Raw genomic sequence first — 24,209 nt, forward strand, 5'->3', positions numbered from 1 at the left:
TTATTACTGCTATAATTACCATCATCATTATCACCATCACCATCATCATCATAATCACTATTAATAATATTATTACTATCATATTCATTATCATTTTTATCATTATCATCGTCATTAACATTACAATTATTCTACTAATTACTAATAATACTGATATTGTTGTTTTATAATTGTGATTTGATTACAGGCCTACTACATGTACAGTGTACATGAGAGATTTGAGCAGTAATCACACTGCCCATGACAATGGGGTGATTATGATTGAATAATCAAATGATCTACAAACTGGCATGTTCTGATGTTATTAACAAGATTACCATGAATCATATCCCTTCTATGATAGAATCCTGGAATTCATTAATCATCTCTATTGGCTGGTTGTAATAAATTTTCTATCTACAGTATGAAATGTACACACATATGTACAAGTACATGTACATGTACATAAACTTTAAATATTGAGTAAACATGTATGTTTTGATTCATAGCCATTCAGAATGGTGCTCTATTTCAGAAATGTTGCATCCCCAGTTTGGTATAAACTCAAACATCAATTTATCTACAAGTAAATCAAATAATTAATCAAGAAAGAAACGATTCACTACATATCGAAAAAAAATGTAATAGGGATTCTTTATAATCAGAATAGAGCTTTAAACATTCAACTGAATGCTACGAAGAAGTAGAAGATGCCTTTGGTTGCAATCTATGGCAGCACCAGGGTACAAAAATATGGGGGGGGGGGGAAGGGAGGCAACCATCCTGATGGTTGACATTTCTTTTCCTAAATTGAGAAATATCTATTGTAGTGTTACACAACCCACATTCCTCTTTCCCCTTCTTTCATTTTATTCATTTTATATCTTGTCACTTTTTTTAATTTACTTTGAGAAGGGTAGTTATTAGTCATTCCCCTGGTTGTAATCAATCAAAGGACAGTCAGGTCTGGAGCAAAAAAAATTAATCTTTGCACAATCCCCCCCCCCCCCCCAAAAAAAAAAAAATAATAATAATAATAATAATAATAATAAATAAATAAATAGATAAATAAATAAAAATTAAATTAAATTAAATTAACAAAATTTAAGTGTCGACTGTCGAAAGCAATTTCAAATGCTTAAATATGGTAGCTCTATTGTCACAGATCAAATCAAAATGAAATATGAGAATTAATTCAATGTGCAACACATTTTGCCTGTTTAAAATGAAAGAGAGGCTTGAAAAAGAACAAGAAGAACAGTTATTCCAAAGAATGCATACATTCTGGTTAAGAGATCAAATTCTGATATGCAACACATACAGTATTAGATGGGGACTATACAAGTAACATTAATATCTCACATACTATACCAACACAAAAACGCACATCAAACAACTCTGTTTAAAAAAATAGGTTAGCATAATATGCATGCAATAACTTGTGTACAACAAACAAAATGTACTGCAGACTATTTGGTGTTATGTTATTTTAGCAAAATATATGACAACATACCATAGTCAAGATTTGCACAGGCAAGGACTGAGGAGAATGACAGCAAAATAACCTCTTGTGAAATTCATCTCAAGAGGCAAACATGTAAAATATGAATGTTCATGTGAAATATACATGTACACATAAAGTGAAAGATGAAAATTTTTAGTGTTAAAAGAGAATGCATCAGTGGAGGAAGTCAAGAGAGAAAAGTGGAAAATTTGTACCTTTTAGCTTTTCATATCAACATTCCCCCGTTTTTTAATACAAGGAACCTTGTCAAAAGTCTCTGCCGCATATAAGCAGGAATTCCGCAATAGAGGCAAGATTCTTCTGAAGGTTTCCATGGCAAAGAAGAATAGTGTAATAGGTTTCACGGTAGGCTACACCATGTATCTTTCTTGGGCACATATTGCGGGATCCTCATTCTCCTGAAGACGACAGGAGCACACTTGTCGCAACGTCGAGATCGGGTGGTCCTTTTCAGGACCAACACTTGCCCAAGAAAGATGCATGGTGTACCGTGAAACCTACTACACTAGAGGCACGGTTCGTCTTTTCGTAGCGGCTTGCCTGCATTCCCCATTGTTTTAGCTGATAAAGTGTGAGAATTGGAAATGAAAGGCCGCTTGCTGGATCCTCCATGCAAAAGACATGGCTCTGACTTTTCACAGGGTACCAATTAAAGTGAGTTGATTATTATGGGAAAAGTGAACTTTGTGTGAAATATTAAAAAGAAAGATATGCACCTGTTTTCATTGCTGAAGTTGTATCTGGGTTCCGGATCATCATCTTTACCATTGACATCATAGCTAGCATTCCTTCTCTGCACATACATACACAAAGCACATATAACATTCAGATACTATTTTATAATAATAGCAAAATAAAATACATTTGTAGGGCATGCAAGCATAAAGATGGGCAATTCCATAAAATATGTACGTCCGACCCCCTTTATGTGGGACCTTCATGTAATTTTCTGTCTCTTATTTCTGGTTCTTATGACAGTCTGTAATGCTGTCAAATGACCATGACTTAGTCAGGTTATGAAGTGAAGTAAAACTTGAGAAAAACGGGGGTCGGATGCACAAAAATGTTAATCACTTTATGGAATTGCCCAGATGGGACTTGATAGAAATGATAAACATGTAACGGTCACGAAAACATTTTGCATAATACTTTGTCACCATTTACTCATTGAACTTCTGTTTTGCTGCATTGTAATTCAACCAATTTGCGAACATACACTTCATATGGAGTCTGTAGATCATACAAGTTGAAAGATGAATGAAATTGTTGTATTGTTCATTCGTGGTTTGTTAAAATCATCACCAAGTAGGAGGTTAATCATTGAGGGGGAAAAATCCCCTACAGGCCTATATGAAAGATGTGTGTACATGAAATACATGTAGCTTTATGGATTTGATTCAGCTTTTGGGGTGCAACAAATTCAAGATTCCAGAAAAGAATTGCTTGATTTTAATATATAAGCAAGACATCCAGACAATTTTAATCCTCACTTAACCAGTACTGTGAGTGGCAAATCCAACCAAGAGCAACATTGACATTTTGGTGGCAGAAAAGGAGGTAATTACCAAATTGAAAACATTTCTTTGCAATTTCAAGCACAATTTTTAACTGATTTATTCAGCATATTCATTTCTTGCCTTTCCTTTTAATATCATTTATTAGTAGAATATAAATTATGTTTTATTTTAATAACATTCAATCTGATCATTTCAGCTATTTTCTTTTAAATAAAAAAAGGGGAAAAAGAATCACTTTGCATACATTATAAAACAGATATTGAACTTCACAATTTCACAAAATCACACTTGTGGTACAAGAAAACATGCATTCTAATTCAAAAATAAAAAGTTTCGTGAAATACATGTACAGTGAGACAAAAAAATTGCTAAAATTTACAAAGGACTGTATAATCTCAAGAGAAAACGCAAATAAAGTAAACTTCATTGAAATAAAATCATGACAAGTTGACAACAACAGATTCATAACAGAATACCAAACAAAACGTCACAATTACAAAATATCTATAAAGACATATTAAAAGTTAGATATGAATTGAAATGTTGCGATACTTACATAGTTTCTTACAAGGTCTGGATGATCTCTTTCAATACCATCATCCAGTATGGAGACCACGATGCCCTTTCCTGTATACCCTGCCTGCCATGCGGGTAATATATTCATATCTAGACCAGGCCCTCTCGACTGTTATTAAATAGAAGACACAAATCGTTATTGTCAATTGATTTTAACAATGCTCTCATTCCAAAAAAGAATATGCGGCAATCAAAATCATATCATAATCTCACTTAATTACTTGTTTTCACAATACTAGGCCTTATATGTAGGAGAGAGATTATGAGAAATATAAGACTTTATTTTTGCAATTTCAAGCTTTCGCAAGCTTTGATGCACTTTCATGCCCCTTCGCTAAATAAGGGAAAATCTTGCCAGTGCCCAGATCTGTACGTTGGGCCAGCCTAAATTTGGTTCAGCAACCTCAGCAACTCAGGAGCCGCTTGAAGACACTTGGTTTAGGTGCACATAAATTATAGCACTGGTATATTACCAGTCAAAATATTTGGTTCAATTTCTGTATATATCAGCATCATATCACATTTGTAAACATCAGATAAAGGTAGGAAAGTGCAGTAAAATTAATATAATTCAATTATATCTTAATTTTTTATCATTTTATAGTGATTATATCCATTATTAATAATGTGAAAAGATGAAGTAATGAAAATAATGTACTGTACATGCAGGTCAAGACAATGACTACCCCCCCCCCTCCAGCAAAAAGAATATTAATATTCAATGATTGTAATGATTGAAAAAAAATGAAAACAAAAAAATAATAAATCCATGAAGAAATAAATTAAATAAATACAAATAAATAGATAAACAAAATAGATGAAAAATAATTTTGAAAATAAACATTCAAAACAAAAAAAACAAAAAAAAAATTAACAAAGATTTAACAAAATGCAAACACTACCCAAAGAATTAAATGGAAATGGATTTAAACTTGCTTACCAAATACCAAATGGGCCATTGAGGGTCATTAAGATGAGGATTATAAGGCTTTGTTCCCAAATCTAATAAATCTCTCTTCTGTCTGCTCCTGGCTTTTTGTTGCTCAAACCATAGTACCTGAAAGAAATAAAATGGAGAACATGGTACACTGTATACACATACATGTACATGTATTAGATGCAGGACCATTTTTGTTTTATTTTGTTGTTACGATTGGTAAACATGAATTTCCTTTAGATTTAAAGGCAGATTAGTTATCAATTACAATATCATAATCTCCAGATTACTGTATGTACTGGAGTCCTGAAAACTTTGCAAATAAAACATTTGAAATAATGCATTTTTTGTGTGTGCAAGCTCTCACATGATCAGTCAACGGTTTTAAGGTTTATTCCATCATTTTAAAATATTTGTATGTGTTCCCCTAAAAAAAATAAACTAGTATTAAAAACAGAAATGTTGTGTTTACCTTTAGAATTGTCAAATGGTTGACCTTCAAGTTACATGCAATTCTACATGTATATCTTCAGACTTAAGAGAAATTAATTTTCCCCTTTGGCTTTAATATTAGTTTGTTTGTTTTTTTCAACTGAAATTAGGGTCTACTGACAAAATCATAACTTTAAATTGGACAAAACTGCTCATACATGTACGTCATCAAATATAATGATATATAGCTAGTACTGGTACCTACATGTAAGAGATGTACTTATTTTAGTGCTAACCTTTGGTTCCCCTGAGAGATGTTGATGCCTTACATGACTGTGAGATGCTGACCGTTTCACAGTGTGATGCTCATCTAGAAAATTGTGGTGGTCTTCAATTATCTAGAAAGCAATGAGAGAAGAAATTTAATAAAGCTTTATCAATCTATCTTTTAAATGAACAAATAATTTGTCTACAAACCAATAAATAGGACATTTGGAAATATAACATGTACTGTACATGTACAAGCCATCAGACATTGTGAATGGATTCAACTTCAAGATGAACACAAACAAATTTTCTTTCATTCTTTTCCTTTTATTTTACAGGTTCTATTTCATTTATTCTTTCTTCCCCCTATTAAAGGCTAAGCCCACTCACACGTATTGCGAGGTTAGTATTAGTATACCAAGCCATCTCCTACATACATGTACTCATTTTCCAAGAACCTCTCACTCTCCTCCTCCTTTTATTTCTATATTCTTCCTAGTCTCATCATGCTGCTAGGCATAGATTTCTAGGCCTATAACAGTTAGATCTAGTTGATTTTTTAAAGACTTTGCATTCATAAATGTTTAACATCTTACTATATTTTTTACAATTAAACCTCTTAAAAAAATAGTTGCTGTGGACTTACTTCTCCTACATAAACAAAATTATGAGCCTTTGCTACTCTTTCTGCTTCTGCAGGTCCACCTTTGATATGAACTGCATAAGTATTGGTGTAAAAACCTCCATTATCGTGATTGTCTGACGAAGAAGAGCAAGACAAACAACAAAGTTCACACAGAATAATACAAAATAAAACAGAAAAGGTTGTTCCAAACTCCATCCCGCTGTTAAGATGAAACTTATTTGATTTTCCTGATGATAAATCGGAGTTTGAAATAAATTTAAGTCAATGTCAATTCATTTATAACTGCAGTGCAGAGCTGAGCCAGCTGGAGCGGGATCACTTCGCTGCCTTCAGCGCTGTCACTCGGCCTACGGTCTCAAGCAATAACTCGACCGGGGCACAACTGGAGCACTCGCTTGGTCGTCTCCGCTACGTGGAAAAATGCTTGGACACCGGCACAGGGGTGATACTTGGCCCGGAGTTTTATTGTTCTTTAATCATGTCCGATAGTAATGTTGTATCACAAAAGAGAGGGATAATCATCGGTACTGTCTGAATCATGAAATACACACCAAAATTAGCACATAAATTAACAAAATCAGCGACTTCAACGCGTCGTTCACTGTCGTACTCGTAACGGATGCGGATACATTTACTTCCGCAGTATTTAGAACAACTCCGTGTTTATTATGACGTCATAACATGACCTCTTTATTTATAAAGGCCCCCCCCCCTTCTATTCTCAATCTTTCTAGCTACGTAAACAAATTATAAGTGATGCAAAACTTTATTTTTCTATAAATGTACACAAATCAATAAATGACGATTACATTGATATCATAAACTTAAATATAGCTGCAAGCATAAGGGTAAAATCGCCTGGGGCAGATGGCGTACAGATGGGGGGGGGGGGGGGGGGGGCGGCTACGGGGCGCTTGCCCCCACCCATAAAACAACTCATACGCCATATCTTGTCCCCTGAAATTTTTGGCTCATTACGCCACTGGCCGGGGAAAGGCCTATACCGTCGGCTTATATATTTCATCATCTGTAGGGCCTAAATTTTTCAGCAAAATTCAAAGAAATTAAATCAGACCATTTAGCGACGACAGAGTAATTTTTTAAATAGAGGAGGAATGAAAGGGAATTTCGCCCCCCGCCCCATGATTGAAAATAAATTTATGCGAGGGAGCAGATCCAATTAAGGAATAGAAATGTATTATACTGACATAACTACATAAACAAGATAAATCCCAAAATTTGAAAAATTGTATTTTTTAGCACTTTGCGGCTTAGAGATATATTCTTACACCTTATATTGAGACCTATCCTATATTGGATTTCTTTGTCTTTTTTGTGTGTTTTTGTTTAGTTTGTTTGTGTGTGTTTGTTATCTGATCGGGGCCAAAAAACTTCCTTCATACACCCCCGGGCGCCATTACGGAGCACCATGGGCGGAAATCCCAGGGGGGACAGGGGGGACGTGTCCCCTCTACTCAAAATAGTAGGGGGGACACAATATCAAATGCCCCCCCTACTATTTTTTGTATTTTATGATGGTAAGAAATACATTATTCTAAATCGAAATAATGCATGTATTTTGGGACGAGTTGGGACGAGATGACCGTACTTTTGGGATGATAACTTTTTTTGCTTGTCAAATTTTCCCGCCCCTTGTGCCCATAGGCGGATCCAGGGGGGCCGAGGCCCCCCCCCCCCCCCCCCCATATTGGCGGAGCAACACAAGAAAAAAAGGGAAAGAAAGAAGGAAAAAGGAAAAAAGGAGGGAAAAGAGAGGAGAAATAGAAGAGAAGGACGACGAGTGCATAAAATAAGATGAGGGGAAGACTTGGAAAATAAAAAGAATCTTTCGTGCCACTAAATTTTCGCTCGCGCTTCGCGCTCGCATTGCCTGTTAGGTGATTTACATATCTTGATCAATATGGAGCTCAAATATCAAGTTTTGAAGTCAATATACAAAACATATTTCACCTCGGAAATCGAACTTTCATTATTTTGTGTGATTTTCAAACTGATTTTAAAAAAGTGCTCTGTAAAAATGTCAGTTTTATGATCTGAATAATTTTATCAACATTTGCTGCTGCGCTGCGCGCTCGCAAATTTTGATTTATCAGGTACCTATCATTTTTGTGTATTCCATAAAGTTTTCAAAATATCCCTTTTCAGGTGTGATTGTCAAGACATATCAGCTGGCGCTGCACGCTGGCATTTTGATTGGCGAGTTATGTATGTTTCAATATTGATTATACAACAAACTACTTAAAATCCCCTTCTCATGACAGTTTATCAAAAATTTTAGCTCGCGATTTGCGCTCGCATTAATGGTTAAAAATATATTAACTGATGCATCCTATTTATAATTACAAAAGTGAAATGTCCAGTTTTTATGCCATAATATCATCAGATTTCGCGCCCTCATTAGGCATGTATAAATATGATATTAATTTAATAATTAAATTTCCCTTTTGTTTCCATCTCGCGCTTAGCAAGAGGAATGGGAAGATAGTCATCATTTTCATGACATGTCGTAAGGATGTCCCGGTCCTATGTCAAAACTCAAAGTAATAATAATGAAAATTGTAGCTCTTTTTTAAAGTGCGATCCATATCCACCTTACAATTTTCCTACAAAGTGCTTGAAATATAAAGCTGTAATTGACTCTTTTTTCAGATCGGAATATCAAAGTTTCATGATTAAAGATGTATTTAGAATGCCTAGATTCTAGGTCTAAATATGAAATTCGCGCGTTTATTCAAATACTCAACTTGTTCTCTATTTAAATCATCCAGTTTCAGATCACAATATCAATTTTTTTCTGCTCGCGCTTTGTGCTCGCATTATTAATGTAGGAAGACCCCCTATTACTCATCCTTTTCATGATTTACAAGACATTGATATTGATTGATTTATTATAAGTATTTAACCACGGAAAAAAGGCCTCGATCAGCCTATGGCTGTTTACAAAACATGAACAGAGTGGCCCATTTTTAGGTCTAAATCTCGATTTTTTTTTCTGCTCGCGATTCGCGCTCGCATCAATTGTTGAATTATATCGATATATCCTGTTCACGATTACAAAAATTGATTAAATTTTTCCATTCTTTCTTTAGAAATTTTCAAATTTTTTCAGCTCGCGCTTCGCGCTCGCATTTTTTGATTGTTGAAATATGTAACGCCTTCATTGCTAAGTGCAAGCAGTCCTTATAAGGTACCTTTTCAACAGGTACCAGTTCAAAACGTATATAAAAATTTTCTGCTCACGCTTTGCGCTCGCATTATTAATACTCATCCTTTTCATGATTGACAAAACATGAATAGAGTGTCTCGTTCATTAAATATTATAGGACTAAATCTCGAAATTTTCCGCTCGCATCAATTGTCTACTTATATACCTATTCTGCTTGAGTTACAAAAAGTGCTTAGAATTTCCATTATTTAGGTGAAAATGTTTTAAAAAAATCAGCTCGCGCTTCGCGCTCGGATTATTTGATTGTTAAATGCTAACTGCACGCAGTCTTTAACAGGTATCTTTTCCATCAGTTCATTTCTGCTCGCGCTTTGCGTTCGTAGTAATTATTAAGTTGCATACACATTTTTTTCAGGATAACAAACATTGCCCAGAATGTTTAAATTTTAGGAAAAAATACATAAAATTTCCAAAAAATTAGCTCGCGCTCGCATCATATAAATAAGGATTATGATATTATATGAATTTATAAGAATAAAGCTAAGAAGTGACTAATGAGGACTACACCTTCAAAGAAACAAACACAAATCATCTTCGAGATGCCGATCGGGGAAAATATGGCTGAAACAAATTTCCGCCCCCCCCCCTATTGGCGAAGGCTGGATCCGCCCCTGTGTCCCCCCTACCTTTTGGGAGAGATTTCCGCCCCTGCGGAGCACCATCGAACTACTTCTTGATCACGCATGGGAACTTTACCCGCTGGTTGATAAATTCACATTTAAATTTGTTCTTTTACATGTAAGGTCTATTCTTTGGCAAGCTAGCATTTTTATTCCTTCGGCCAGAATTGTGTCTCGATTCTGAATATAATTTCGAGTCCAAAACGGAAATTGGGGAACTCGGCCTCGGTTGGAGAACTAGGCAATTTCATGGACATGGTCCGAATGTCCAAATAAAAAGGCTTATAAACGGAATGTTTCAAGAATGTTAAAAAAACGAAAAAAAAATGTGGGATGAATTAAATACCGGATGATTGAAACATGAAAACGTTTCATTAATTTACTTGGCCAGAGATGGCGCTATGTACAGGGAGGCGAGGGAGCATTTGGGTAATCATAAAAAAGGGGGAATGCAGTTTGGGTCCGGGGGGGGGGGGGCCACTTACATTGACGAGTGGATACCATGCGCGACCAAAAAACACGTAAAAAGGATGTCTTTTTCAAGATAGGGCACGTTACGTTAGTAACGTGATAAGGGTGTCAAAAACACAAAAATAATGAAAAAAGGGTATCTATTTCGCTAGGAAAGCTACGTGTTTAGGGTGAAATTTGCGGGGATGATAAAACAAAATTAAAATGTTTTATAAAGGATGTCCTTTTTGCCCCAACACTACGTGTTTAGAGTCCGATTTCCGCGAAGTGTGGAAGGTGGGGCCGTATACTAAACCAAAATTAATGATGTGTAAAGGTAAAACCGACGACCGACGGATCGACCCGTGCATAATAAAATATCGCTATACTTTTTAGGGGTTCATTTCAGGGAATACTTGCCAAGAGTATCGTTTTGTTTCCAATACTTGTTAAAGGGATGGTCCGGGCTGAAAATATTTATATTTTAATACATACAGTAGAATTCACTGCATGAGCAAAATGCCGAAAATTTCATCAAGATCGGATAACAAATAATAAAGTTATTGAAGTTTAAAGTTTAGCAATATTTTGTGAAAACAGTCGTCATGAATATTCATTAGGTGGGCTGATGATGTCACATCTCCACTTTCCGTTTTCTTATGTTATTACATAAAATCATAATTTTTTCAATATTTCATACTTGTGTGAATAATATTTCTCCCTTATTAATTAAGTTACAGCAATAAATATCTAATGCACTAAATCAGTTGTCAATCCAATTTTTCTAGTTCTTGGAGGAAAAAAATTGAATAAACCTAATTTCATATAATAAAATACAAAAGAACAAGTGGAGATGTGACATCATCAGCCCACCTAATGAATATTCATGACGACTGTTTTCACAAAATATTGCTAAACTTTAAACTTCAATAACTTTATTATTTGTTATCCGATTTTGATGAAATTTTCGGCATTTTGCTCAGTGCATTCTACTCTATTTATTAAGCTATACATACTTTCAGCCCGGACCATCCCTTTAAGGGTAGGGTTTCACACGCCAATACTTGTTAAGGGGTGCATTTACAGAATATGGAAAATACGTGTTTAGGGTGCTTTTCGGGACCCCATGGTCGCGCATGGTATCCACTCGTCAATCGAAGTGCCCCCCCCCCCGGGGGTTTGGGTTCCTGTTTGCTTGGACCGGAATTACGCCACTGCAGGGACGGCAGAGCAAAGTTGGAAGGGGGGCACAGGGGAAAAAGGCATCTTTTCTTTCGAAAATTACAAATCTTTAAACTAAGAAATAATGACTTATCTACAGTGGTGTAATGAGCTAGAAAAAAATTGAGGGGGCAATTTATGCCATAGCACGATATAAGAAGTTGCGAGCGAGCAAAGCAAGCGAGTAAAATTTATGACATTTTGAAAGGGCACTTGGTAACACCTAAAACGGGTCCTTCTCAGGTGATAGGGGCACAGAACACGTTCGTGACGGGGGGCATTTTTATTGCGAAAAATGGCACTTAGTTTCAGTGCTTCAAAAAGTGGGGGCACTGTGCCCCCGCCCCCCCGGATCGCCGCCCCTGCTTTCAAATTGAAAACACTTTGAAAGCAAAAAGTATATATCATTGTTGTAAATCCGGTCCGAGCATGCAGAGCCGGTGAACCCAATTGAAATTAAAAATAGTATCGAATAGAACCACAGAAAATTAAAACAAGAAGGAAATATCACCATGCCAAAATGTGAAAGCAACAAAAATAGAGAGATGGAACAATGAAATTAGGAAAAGGAAGATGAAAAAAAAACAGTTGTGTAGGAGAAGGTCGGGAAAGTTCACACTGTGTATACAGAAAAATCAAGAAAGTAATAATGATCCACTTTTAAGTGTCATTCATTCTTATAGAATAAAATGTTACTTTTCAAATTAAATTCAAATCCAGACAAAATGTTTGAGTGACATGTTGAAGGAGTTTCAGACATTACCAGCATAAATTGATAAAAATGTTGATCGGTTTTCCGTGATAGAAAGTGTAACCCCTTCCTCATAAAAAGGTGGAAGTAGTGAACAGTTCATTTAAATTCTTTTCAATGAAGAAAGGAATCAAAGGATGGATGCTGATTACAATCTTCTTCCATCTTCGTTTTGTAAACTGTCATCATGTCTAAAAACGAAAGATGTCTATTTCATTTCCCCCTTACCAATTCCCTCTTTTATTTAGGCTACAAGGTTGACAGGTATGATCTTTTATCATGTTTTATATATTCCTAACTACAAAATTTCCGCATACATTCGTATTTCTGAAGGTTCGTAATTCCGAAGGTTCAATAATCCGAATTCGAAATAGGTTCGATGTTCCGAAGGTTCGTTAATCCGAAAACGAAATAAGGTTCGTTGTTCCGAAGGTTCGTTAATCCGAAAACGAAATGAGGTTCGTATTTCCGAAGGTTCGTTAGTCCGAAAACGAAATGATTAACGAACCTTATTTCGTTTTCGGAAATACAAACCTTCGGAATTATGAACCTTCGGAATTACGAAGTGTAACCAAAATTTCTCCCCATAACGCAGTTTGACTCGATTCCCTTATATATTTTGTAAGTCTATCTTCAGGGCCAGGGTACTTTGTTAAGGGGACTAGTCCATCTAAAGATGACGTTATTTTCTCCTTCAATTGAATTACAATGTTTCAGGACCAGGCGCGGATCGGGGGGGGGGGGGGGCGGAAGTTGAGGGCGCACCAATAAAATTTGTTAAAAAGCCAACAATTCATGTCATGATTGTTACTGCTTTAATATTTTCCTTAAAAATATGGGCATGCAGTGCTGGGATATTTAGATGGGCGGGAGCTAAAGACCATCTAAAGGAGACTTCCCATTTTTCTAAAATGGAATAACATGTAAAATTATGCGGGGAAGGGAAATAATAACATTGTTCTCCAGGGCCTGTTGGAATATTATCTATAAAGTGGATACCCTTGGTAAACAATGGCTGCTGTTTTTGTTGTTGCTGCGATCAACATCATTATTTTATTACAATCAATCATACTCCTTCTCATCACTATTTTCACCATTCATCACTATCATCATCATTATTGTCAATGTTATCATTACCACCATTTCATCATCATCATCATCATCATCACCACCACCACCACCACCACCACCATCATCATCATCACCATAAATATCACAATCATCATCACTGTCTTCATCATTATCATCATCATAAGAATTCCCAACCCTCAGAAGTATGCCTTTGGTAATTACATAACCCAACCTATAAGTATTGTGAAAACATTCAATATCACTTGCAAAAGACAAGGGACATTATTCTGAAATTTAATTCATATTTTATAATATTTCAGTTTTGATCAGAAATGAGGTATGCCAATGGCTTCACTTTGACTTGTGCTGGTCCATGGGCCCAAGTTTCCGCTGTTCAACAAATTGCAAATATACCATCAAACCTTGCTGACAGTTACAATAATGAAGAAAAGATAAAATAATTTTCAGAATACTGCAGCCTGACCTTTTACCAATTGGAAATAGATAGTTTGAATGTATAGATGGTGCAGGTCCATTATTAACCCAATGTTTTGTAAAATCATGTCATAATTATGCGGGGGGGGGGGGGGGGGGGGGGCTTTGCAATAACTTAAAACCAAAACCTCTCATGAAAACCACTCCTGGTATTTCCAAAGTGGTATACCCAACATTTTGTGTTAACAAAGGGAGTTGTTTTCATGAAAGGTTTGGTCAAGCAATTATATTATCAACCAATGGTTTGAAGTAAGCTTGTAATCATTCAGACAGAGTTTCAGACACAAATGATCAGTCTGTAACAATAATATATGCAAGTATATAATCTATTTTCCATTCATAGAATTCAAACAACATACAAGTTTTTTTTATGAGAGACTTAATTGTGAAAACTAGTATGATTGGGGTTGGATTGAATCAACAAATACATGATGCATAAAAAAATAATGGAAATTTAAATGATACAAATATTATTAATATGGAATCAATGTAAAATAACCTCAAGTGAAAATCTAGTCAGGAACAATTATTCATACTAGACAAAGTATTGTGAGTTTTTTCCAAGCAGTTGTCTCTATTTATAAGTACAGGTAACAATAGCAATTTTAATAAGCATTTTTAATGTCAAGCTTTGAAGGTATATTTCATGCTACAATGCATCTTATATTTAGAATGAATGCAAAGCAAGTGGTAAATTTACACTTGGTGTTTGACTACAATGAAATTAGATTTCTACAGCTTGTTATGCATTTTTCTTTCTGCTTCTCTAAAACAAAATAAAAAATTCAAGATTATTTTCATGATGAACTTCCCATTTTCGGAGCTCAGTAAAACTTGCACATAAAAACTTCCTTGTACAGGATACGATTTCATATTTTACACAAAATAATACCACATATCCAAATCAAATGATATAATTCTAGACTAAGGGATCGTGTCATAGAAGTTGTTATGATAACAAGTTTGCAATACCAATTTCCTGAAATACTGAAATCACTCAATGTAATTGACTGATAAATATCTTGTAATATAGAATTTGTGCATCTGCTCTTACAGTCTTTCTGAAACACAAGACATTTTTTAAATTTAGGGTAGCCAAGCAAGGCAATAAATCACAATTCCTGTCATTTATTAGGCCTATATAGTTATACATAATATTGGACAAATCAAGATAGATTCCTCATGAAATGCTCCTCAGGGAGTCACTGAAAAGAAGGAAAGAATTAGCTGGAAAGATGCCATGATAAGATCTGTAGAATTTTCAAATGATGCCTTAGAAGTCACAATGGATTGAAGGGAATTGCCAAGATCTTCACAAACTTCAATACTGTTATTAATGCTAATATGAAAAACTATTATATGTTAAATTTATGAATATGAAATATACAGGTACCACAAAGCATTCCAATGAATAACGAAACATTTGTTAGCAATGTAATTAGTACAAGGAATCTCTATCATGTCAATGGTTAAGTTTACCAAAGGTTTTCTACAACAAAATAAACAAATTCCATTATAAAAATACATTATAAAACATCTTGCTCTGTGGGTAGAAGGTTTAAATAAAAGAGTCTGCTTATAAAAATACATTATAAAACATCTTGCTCTATGGGTAGAATGTTTAAATAAAAGAGTCTGCTTTATTAAACCAATCTTTAAGAAATTTGTAGCCAAATTTAGAATATTTCTTTGGAACATAAAAAAATCATATTCTTATCTGATATCAAATATTAATGAAATTTTCAATGTTATTTTAGATTTTCTTAACATTCATCTATTCAAATCAACTTCTTGTTCTGGGGCCTGTTGCAGAGAGAGTAGCATGTACACCTCAAAATATCAAGCACAAAATCAAGTTGCCAAGATTTTTTGAGTTGCGTTTGATCGCAACTCTTTCTGCAACGGGCCCCAGGTGTACTTGGCCTTTTACTACGATGATTAATAAGCCGAGTTTGAGATGGTCACACTTGGAACAGACAAAAAAAAATTTCATTCTGAACACAATTTCCATTTTTGTAGCAAAATTTACAATATTTCTTTGGAACATTATCTTTATATATCAACCATAAATGACATTTTCAGTGTTATGATCGTTAGATTTCAAATCAACTTCTTGTTGGGGCCCGTCTTACAAAGAGTTGCGATTGATGCGATCAATCGCAACTATGGAAAGCCAGTAAACTCAACATTATAAAATGCGTGTTTGTTTTAAAAAATTTCTAGATATGAATGTATATCAATAAATTCATTGATTCCTTGACAATTTGGTGTGTTCTCCTTTGTTTACAATTTTTTTTGCAAATTTCCTCTAGAAAAAATTATGACACTGATGGATTTCCATATAGTTACGATTGATCAAATCAATCGTAACTCTTTGTAAGGCGGGGCCCAGGTGCACTTGGCCTGTAAGCCAAGTTGAATCTGGTCACAGTTAAACAGAAATAGTATTTTCTCCTGTGCTGTGCTTCTTTTCATGTCTGAATAGCTCTGTTTGTGTTAAATACCTCATGTGACATTGAGAGCATTTATGGAGATTAATCCCATCGTGTTTACTAATGATATGCTTAGTAAGGAACGACCTGAATTTGAATGTCATTTCACAATACCTGCATTTATGCACCATTGCTTTGCCTTTGTGTTTTCTTACATGGATGGCAAGGGAATGTGTAGATGGGAATATATACTTGCATATGGCGCATGTATATGGGTTTTTATCTCTGTGTGATTTCATGTGCTTATTGTAACTTTTTTTGTATCTGAATGACTTCTTACACTTGCTGCACTGAAGAGAGCCTTCCGTGGGGTGTTCAGTTGTCCTATGGATCTTCAGCGCTGACTTTGTTTTGAACAACATTTTACAAGAAGAACAGTGGAATGGCTCCGGGGTAGAGTGTTTTCGGAGATGCTTTGTGAGGTTGTCCTTGAAATAGAAGCTTTTCTCGCATTTAGGACAGCCGTGAAGGGGAGCGTGCTTTTGCATGTGTTTTGTTAGATTGTTTTCGTACATGAATTCCTTCTGACATACCGTACACTTGAAAGATTTAGGAGAGCGGTGAGGAGTGGCGTGCCTTTTCATGTGATTCTTGAGGCTGGTTTCAAACATGAAATTCTTTTGACATTCCGAACACTTGAATGGCTTTTCTCCAGTATGTGTTCGCATATGGTTCACCAGGTTCTGCTGGAAGAGAAATTCCTTCCCACATTCGGCGCATTTAAGCTTTTGGTGCGTTTTCATGTGTTTATCAAGAGAATGTTTGTGAATGAATGCTCGATAGCAAACAAGACAATCATACTGCTTCACTTTAGCATGGGTTCTGATATGGATATTGAATGCAATTTGCGATTCGTATGTCTTATCACATGTACTACACTGCCACTCCTTATTGTGACTATCATTTATATGTTCCAGCAACTGATTTTCTTTCCAGAATCCGTCTTCGCATTGAGAACATTTATGATACTTGGTCCCAGCATGAATGACGGCCACATGCTGCAGCAAACTACTCTTACTCATAAATGAACTGGTGCACTTTGGGCATTTGAGACTCATTTCAGTCTTTGCAGGGCTCTTTCGCTTCGGTACTTTGGGCGGATCATGCTTTTTCAAATGTTGACGAAGGCCGAACATACAAGTGAAGAGCTCCCTACATATATGACATCTATAACGTTGACAGTTATTTCCTTTTGTAGAACTTGAACCTTTCTCACCCTTGGTTTTCGAGGAAAGACGTTCTGCAGTAACTGCTCTATTTTTTCCATGACTCTGTGGAAAGAAAGTAGCAGTCAACACTTTCTTACTCTTGGAACTCAGAGTAGAACATGATGGCTTCTTCCCTTTGCCTTTATGTGGATGTTTCTTGGTAACAGCCCTATGGTAGAACTTCCCCTTATCTACAACGTAGTCATGCTCAATCTCATTGGTGTGAAGTCTTAGGTGTTCAAAGAGGGAACCTTTAGAGGGGAAGCCCTTCCTGCAAGTGGAGCAGCAGGATACCTCTTCTTCAGTCCTCTGTTTACCAATGAGTGTAGCAAATTGAGCGATGGCAGCAAATCTCAATGGATTGTTCCAGTATGGCATGGGTTGATCAGAGTTTGGAGGAAGGTTATCATCAGGTCCTATGGGTTCTTCTTTGACAATTGATAGGATTGGTTTATCGTCTGCTGATGCATGGTCAATTGGTATCTTTTGTTTATTCTCTGTGTCAAAAGAATCGGGTTGTTTGTATTCATCTGAGGAAAAAGAATGATAGGAAAGAAATTTTAGTTGAATAATGAATTCTCTAATCTGCAAAGGGCGGTTGGACAGAGATCACTAAGTTCCAGTAGGCAAGTAACGATAATGTGCATTTCCAAAGACAGTGTATACATTTAATGGCTTTATTATGTAAAGCTGATCCATTGCGCTACACCAAATAGTGCCAATAATAGCTTAATCACAAGTTGGTAGTTTTATGATTTTAAAAAGCTAAGAAATTGATCACATACTGTACATTTTGCTGGTTACACATACCAACTGGAATGATTTTTGTTTAAGAATAACAATATTAACTCAATTAAATACTGACCAAATTTCTAGGCTACATTGATGGCATGATTATTTAGCTGGTTCCAATCATTGCTCAAGATCAAGAAACTAGACAGGGGCACTGCAAAGCGTGGTACCAACCGACAACCGGTGGGTGTTTCATAAAGCTCTTCATAAGTTATGAGCTGTCTTTACGAGTGACTGGTGATCCTTTCTTAGGAACTACATCAACACCAACAAAAATCTGGTGTGTATCATTCCACAAGGCTAACCAGCTGTTTGTAAAGTCAATAGTAACTTTATACAAACAGCTTCACGAAACACCGGGCGTACACATACCGCGACTGTGAAAAGCTGGCAGCTGATGAACAGGACAAACCTTATTTTTCAGACTCATAGGCCCGAATTCACAAAGTTGGTTTTGAAAACCCACGGTTGAATCCATGGTTTATGCAGATTTCCTGTATAAATTACGCTTAATTTAGCGCGTATCGGGCACATGTATAAATAACTCCAATGCAGATGCACTCTTTTGTCACAGTGCGCCAAATTGACACCTGTTACCATGGTTAGATATGCTATTTTATTCATGAATCCACTGTTTTGAATAATGAGTCCATTCTTCAAACAGTGGACTCATGAATAAAATAGCGCTATAACCATGGTAACAGGCGTCAATTTGGCGCACTGTGACAAAAGCGTGCATCAGCATTGGACATGTTTTATATATGCGCCCGATACGCGTTAAATTAAGCATAATTTATACAGGAAATCTGCATAAACCATGGATTCAACCTTGGGTTTTCAAAACCACCTTTGTGAATACGGGCCATTGATTTTGACATGTGACAGACCAGAAACTTTACCTGACCATTAATATTTTCCTTACCTAGCTTATAAATTTTCAGATGATCTCTGTGACCTTTGACCATGAGACCCTCAAATCTTATCAGATCATCTTCACTCACATATATGCATACATGAGCAAAGTTAGGGGCGATTTTAATGTTGGGCTGACACGAGGGCAAAATCATCCATCTCCCTTCACTGCCAGTCTTGCCTATCTATTAAGTCATTTATAGCAATTAGCTTTTTGAAAAACCACCACGATGTTTCAAATGAAATAGATATAATAAAACTAAATAAATAAATAATAAAATAGGGCCTACCTTTTTGCAGAGTTGTATCAATATCATCCCCCTCTAAAATTTCTTGCTTGATGTGTATAATACCTGTAATAGAAGGAACAATGGTATGATTAGAATGAGAGCATATAATAATAATTCATACAATTAAAATGATTATACAAGGTGGGTATTTCATAAAGCTGTTCCTATGATATAACTGGTGACTATTTCCTGTGCTACATGTTAGCTAACTTTAATAGCACCTTGGAACACGTTCCGGTCATGTGTCAAAATCTTGCGTAATTTTACGAACAGCTTTACGAAACACCTATCAGGTAATTGATGTAAAGTAATGTTAAGGCAGTCTATCATCCTCCCTCTTGAGGTCAACGATGCGAGGCAACGCAATGGAAGATTTTCAGTCTCAACAGACCATGCTATACAAGTTCCTGTTGAGTCTGAAATTTTTAAAAAGCAATATGCAAGTGACCCAATTCACAACCTTACAATATGAAACTCATTAGTTAAGAACATCTTGAAAGTTTAGATTTACACTGCAACACCAAGTGCTGCATATTTCTAGTGCTCAGAGGAAACACATTGGATGGTTGCAGAATGCAAGGAGACGCAGGTGACAAAAATCAAGGTCTGTTGATGTCAGGATTGGCTGGATGGAAAATACTGGTGGTAAATACCACCTTGATAATTAAAAAAAAGAAGAAGGAAAATAGGAAGTAGTTGGAAATGTAGCCCAATACTCCGAATTTACTTCTTGAATATTTGCAGGTATTGCCGAAGTGTTTCTCGAGCATATTCCATCATTATCCTGTACCTCCCTGTACATCATAAGGACTTCTCAGCACTTACAAGATTTTCCAAGTATTTCCCACCTGGGCAGTTAATACCTAAAATTTCCCTGGAAATTGCCAACCCTTGTTGAAGTGAACAGTACAAACAGTCTCAATGTTCAATAATCAGCTATAAATGGCTAATCAAGGTTTTTGTGTGAACTCTTCTGTCAGTGGGATCAGGTGGCATACATGTATTTACACAATTAGCTCCCATTGGCAAGCTGATATTCTGCCCCTTGCAACATCTGATGCTATGTCTGTGTGCTTCTATTGTGTCCTTTCAACATTTTGATAAATAGGGCTTCTTTGGTTGTTTTTCAGATTGAACTTCCTGGTAATGTTTAACAGTCTTGTCCACATATAACCCCCTGTATTTCGCCCTTTTCCTGATAACAGTGCCATTGCAAAATGCCCCCCCCCCTTGAGCACCTCCTCCTCCTACATGTCACTGAACCTAAATTTTGAGACTTGTAAATTCAATTCAAACCTTCATACACACCTTTTCTGATCTGGTCTTGGGATGATTCATCTTGTTCTACGTACTCTCTATCTATCACTTCTTCTTTGAAATCCAAGGTAACTAAAATAACGATAATAAAAAGAAACAATATAGACTAATCATTGAAACAACAACTATATCATTCACAGCAGGCAATTTTTTTTGGTTTAATTATCTGGGGCTACTTTTCACAACTAACTATCTGTAACATTGGATAAGCTTTAATTAACATTGCAATGAATGGGGATTTCCAGGGCTCTTCTGAGCATTTCAGGGGCTAAATTGCCCCCAGCCCCCATGTAATTTCTTCCATGATTCAGTCAATTCAACAAAAACTTGGTCTCAACGGAAGATTTTCCTATCTGGGCAGACAAACAAACAGGGCACTATGTATATTATATACTAGTACCTCACACTATAAAGATTGTTACCTCTGAATGGTCAAAACTGCATCATGTGACGCGATGCTATTCCATCTATCATCGTCTCAGGGGTTTGACTTACTGCACATTTCTTCTATCAAACCCTCTGATATGTAACCCCTGAGGGCAGGACCACAAGTTGTGTTTCTACACGAGCATCAAGCTGGCTCGAGCTAACTGGCAGCGATTTGCTGTGCTGTTGTTGCTCGGTCGATGTACACGCAGCCAATAGCGCGCTGGCTGGCCAACTGGATTTTATTGGTTGTCCTGGCCAGCAGAGCAGCCCTGGGAGTGCCGATCGTTTAAATTCCCATTTGTGATTTAGCAATTCAAATTGAGATTAAAGTTACACTAGTGGTTCTGAAATTTTATCAATTGGGGATTGAGTTACAGTATGTGATTATCCATGAGGTATATAAAACAAATATAGACTGCTCTGTATTCGGACAAGGCCTTGACCGAGGGGTGATAGAAGGATAAATAATAATTTACACAGTCATTTGTATAACATTGCATTATGGTGCTATGTGTGGGAAAATGTAATAATGCCAACCCCCATCCCCCTGAATAAAGTGTATCCTGATAGGATATGAAAATCACCCTCATCTCAAAACCATGACTCAGGGCAGGCTTAAACCGATCCAAAGGCATCCAAAGCTGGCCTTGAATGCCTTTATTTGGTGCCAAACTGACAATGCTCCTTCACAGGCTTTAGATATTTCATGTGTGCTTTTCTTTTCTTTTTCCCTTTGAACTAGGATCTATAATGTTAAAATTTTTAAAAGTGCCCATTCACTGTTAAAAACTATAAGAAATCAAGGATTGATCACTGATGACCGATCATAAAACCCTTCTAATCACATATCATCACCAATTAAATTCATGATCTGTATGTAATCTTTGTTTGAGATACATGTATGTCTGGTATTCACTTCTAATCAAACAGCACATTTTGAATTCTTCTTTTCCCCCTATCACCCCCCTTCAACTTTTTTTTTTTTTGGGGGGGGAGGCCCATCCAGCCTCCTAGATCGGTTCTCAATCTTTATTTCTGTTCTTTCTCCTTCTTTCCCCCTTTCCTGCATTTTGTTTTTGTTTTTCTGTCTCATTTATTCTGTCTTTTTTATAATTTATTTGGGGGTGGGGGAGGAAGGCCCCTCTGAGCCAGTTTTTTTATCTTTAATGCTGTTCGTTCTTGTCTCCCCTTTCAGAAAAAAAATATTTCCCCCCTCTTTATCCTCCCCTTTTACCCTGTTTTTCTTTTCCTTTTCTTGGGGGGGGGGGGGGGGGCAAGGCCTTCCAAGCCACCTGGATCTGTTTTCTATCTATATTTCTGTTATTTTCCCTATTTCCCCCTATACTTGAATTTCTTCCTCTTCTTCTCTCTCTCTCTCTCTTTTTTGAGGGGGTAGGGGAGCAAGGCCCCTCTGGCCCCCTGCCAGGTTAAACCAACTGGACAGTTGTCAATATTAGAAAAATCTTATGAATTAATCCCTAATTCTACAGGAATAATGTTGAGGTGTTAACTCTCAATGACTACGTACACTACCAGTCCCAATTCTTTGACTCACTCTACCTGTATCAGCCAGAGAAAAATAGATTCAGAGGACCGAATCTATTGTTCTCTGGTTGAAACAGGTATATAATTTTTCTTTATTTTCATTTCAACATTTGGAGCTAATTCACAGTCAGACCGCAGCTCACGCGATAATGAGCATATTCACGGAGATTTATTCAGCGGCCCTCTAGCGGTCTCCGAAGGAAAACGTGCGATCAATTTGGCTTGATTTTCCCACTGAATTGGAGGGGCTGAAGTTATAGCTCTGTACTGGTCGCTAACTTCAGTTTACGTCGAAACGAATTGTGGTAAGTTATTCTCAAGACCTTCATCTACATTTTGGTATATAATTTTCTATATTTCGACATTTTCGACCTACCATTTTTACCTCTTTAATTGATGCTTATTTTAGTAATATTTTAACTGCGATTTTGTAGTCAGCATTTCACTTTTGGTTCCTGACTTTGCTACATAACCAAATTGTTTCGATCGGGTTTTTTTAGAAAGAAGAAAAGTCACTGTTCAAAATATGTCAGAACCAACTTGACGCAAACTCACCTTATATTTTTATTTTAGAGAAAATGATACCCTAAAAATCAAGAAATTTATGTTTTACCCGGAAGTAACCTTCTCGTTCACTCCACGATGGCGCGAAATAATGCAAAAATTATGTTCGTCGCGGGTTGGTAGAATTTCGCCTTTGGTCCCATACGTTGAAACTTCTGTAATGATGGCAGATGGCTCGCATTATATATGTGACTGTGGAAGGTGGACTTGTTTTTTTTTAATTAAGACTTAATATAAACGAAGCTTAATAAGTAGATCCCTTCTAAAGTTTTATTCAATGATTATCAGGTTTCCGAATTCCATCAAGTTTTTATAGATTGAGATATTTCTTGATTTATGTTGAAAATTGTTAACCTTTTTTCTTAATTAGTCGAAGTTGAGCCCCATGATGATTTTTGCCCCAGGCTGCGGTTAAGAATTAAATGATGATTAGCTCAGACAGTCTACTCTAGAGACTATAAACAGTTTAAAGTCAAACTAAAAAGTCTGGTACTACCGTACTCAGTAGTATTTATAAACCATTTTGTTCAAATAAAAAAATTGTGGCTGTCACAGACAGTACTTAGTTACATGTAGTTTCTTAATTGACTTACATGTTACATAATTCATACTTTGAATGATTATTTAGTAATTTAGACCATTTCTCTCTTTTTTGTCTCTTCTACACACAGATCTGCATACTTGCTGACTCTGGTCTCTGCTTGCTACTTCATTCTGGGAGATTCCATCGTGTACTATAATGGTCAGACCATGATTTGGACAAAGCCCTTTTTTCGTTTGCAAATTTTGGACTGATAATTATACAACAGAAAATTGATCTTTATCGATATTGGAAACAAAAAAATTCGAGCACAGTTTTGGGGAGGACTAAGAATACTGACTTGGACAGGAATACAGCTTGACAAAAACAAAAATTCACAATTCAA

General features: G+C 36.1%; 2 protein-coding genes across 2 annotated transcripts; both read right to left on the reverse strand.

Annotated features, from left to right (window-relative positions):
• Positions 1 to 2,138: 2,138 nt before the first annotated feature.
• LOC129260487 (furin-like) lies at positions 2,139 to 6,525 on the reverse strand. The gene is made up of 5 exons (XM_054898458.2): positions 5,880 to 6,525; positions 5,263 to 5,364; positions 4,538 to 4,654; positions 3,578 to 3,706; positions 2,139 to 2,297 (listed from the first exon to the last, which is right to left on the reverse strand). Exons 1-5 carry the CDS (start codon positions 6,072 to 6,074, stop codon positions 2,154 to 2,156), a joined length of 687 nt encoding a protein of 228 aa, XP_054754433.2. The 5' UTR covers positions 6,075 to 6,525; the 3' UTR covers positions 2,139 to 2,153.
• Positions 6,526 to 14,050: 7,525 nt separating this feature from the next.
• LOC129262390 (zinc finger protein Xfin-like) lies at positions 14,051 to 21,247 on the reverse strand. The gene is made up of 4 exons (XM_064099342.1): positions 21,241 to 21,247; positions 20,737 to 20,817; positions 19,429 to 19,491; positions 14,051 to 17,964 (listed from the first exon to the last, which is right to left on the reverse strand). The coding sequence occupies exons 1-4, from the start codon at positions 21,245 to 21,247 to the stop codon at positions 16,166 to 16,168; spliced, it is 1,950 nt and encodes a 649-aa protein (XP_063955412.1). The 3' UTR covers positions 14,051 to 16,165.
• Positions 21,248 to 24,209: the final 2,962 nt, after the last annotated feature.

The sequence above is a fragment of the Lytechinus pictus genome, chromosome 5 (assembly GCF_037042905.1).
Source record: "Lytechinus pictus isolate F3 Inbred chromosome 5, Lp3.0, whole genome shotgun sequence".
Lineage (NCBI taxonomy): Eukaryota > Metazoa > Echinodermata > Echinoidea > Temnopleuroida > Toxopneustidae > Lytechinus > Lytechinus pictus.

Bases quoted from the DNA above. Each gene is read 5' to 3' on its own strand.
- LOC129262390 (XM_064099342.1), bottom strand. The intron at 19,492-20,736 runs GTGTGTATGAAG...CTTCTATTACAG, and splicing joins CCAAGACCAGATCAGAAAAG to GTATTATACACATCAAGCAA. The intron at 17,965-19,428 runs GTAGGCCCTATT...CTTTTTCCTCAG, and splicing joins TGATACAACTCTGCAAAAAG to ATGAATACAAACAACCCGAT.
- LOC129260487 (XM_054898458.2), bottom strand. From the start codon at position 6,074: ATGGAGTTTGGAACAACCTTTTCTGTTTTATTTTGTATTATTCTGTGT. The intron at 4,655-5,262 runs GTTAGCACTAAA...TATTTCTTTCAG, and splicing joins ATCTCTCAGGGGAACCAAAG to GTACTATGGTTTGAGCAACA. The intron at 3,707-4,537 runs GTAAGCAAGTTT...ATTTAATAACAG, and splicing joins AATGGCCCATTTGGTATTTG to TCGAGAGGGCCTGGTCTAGA.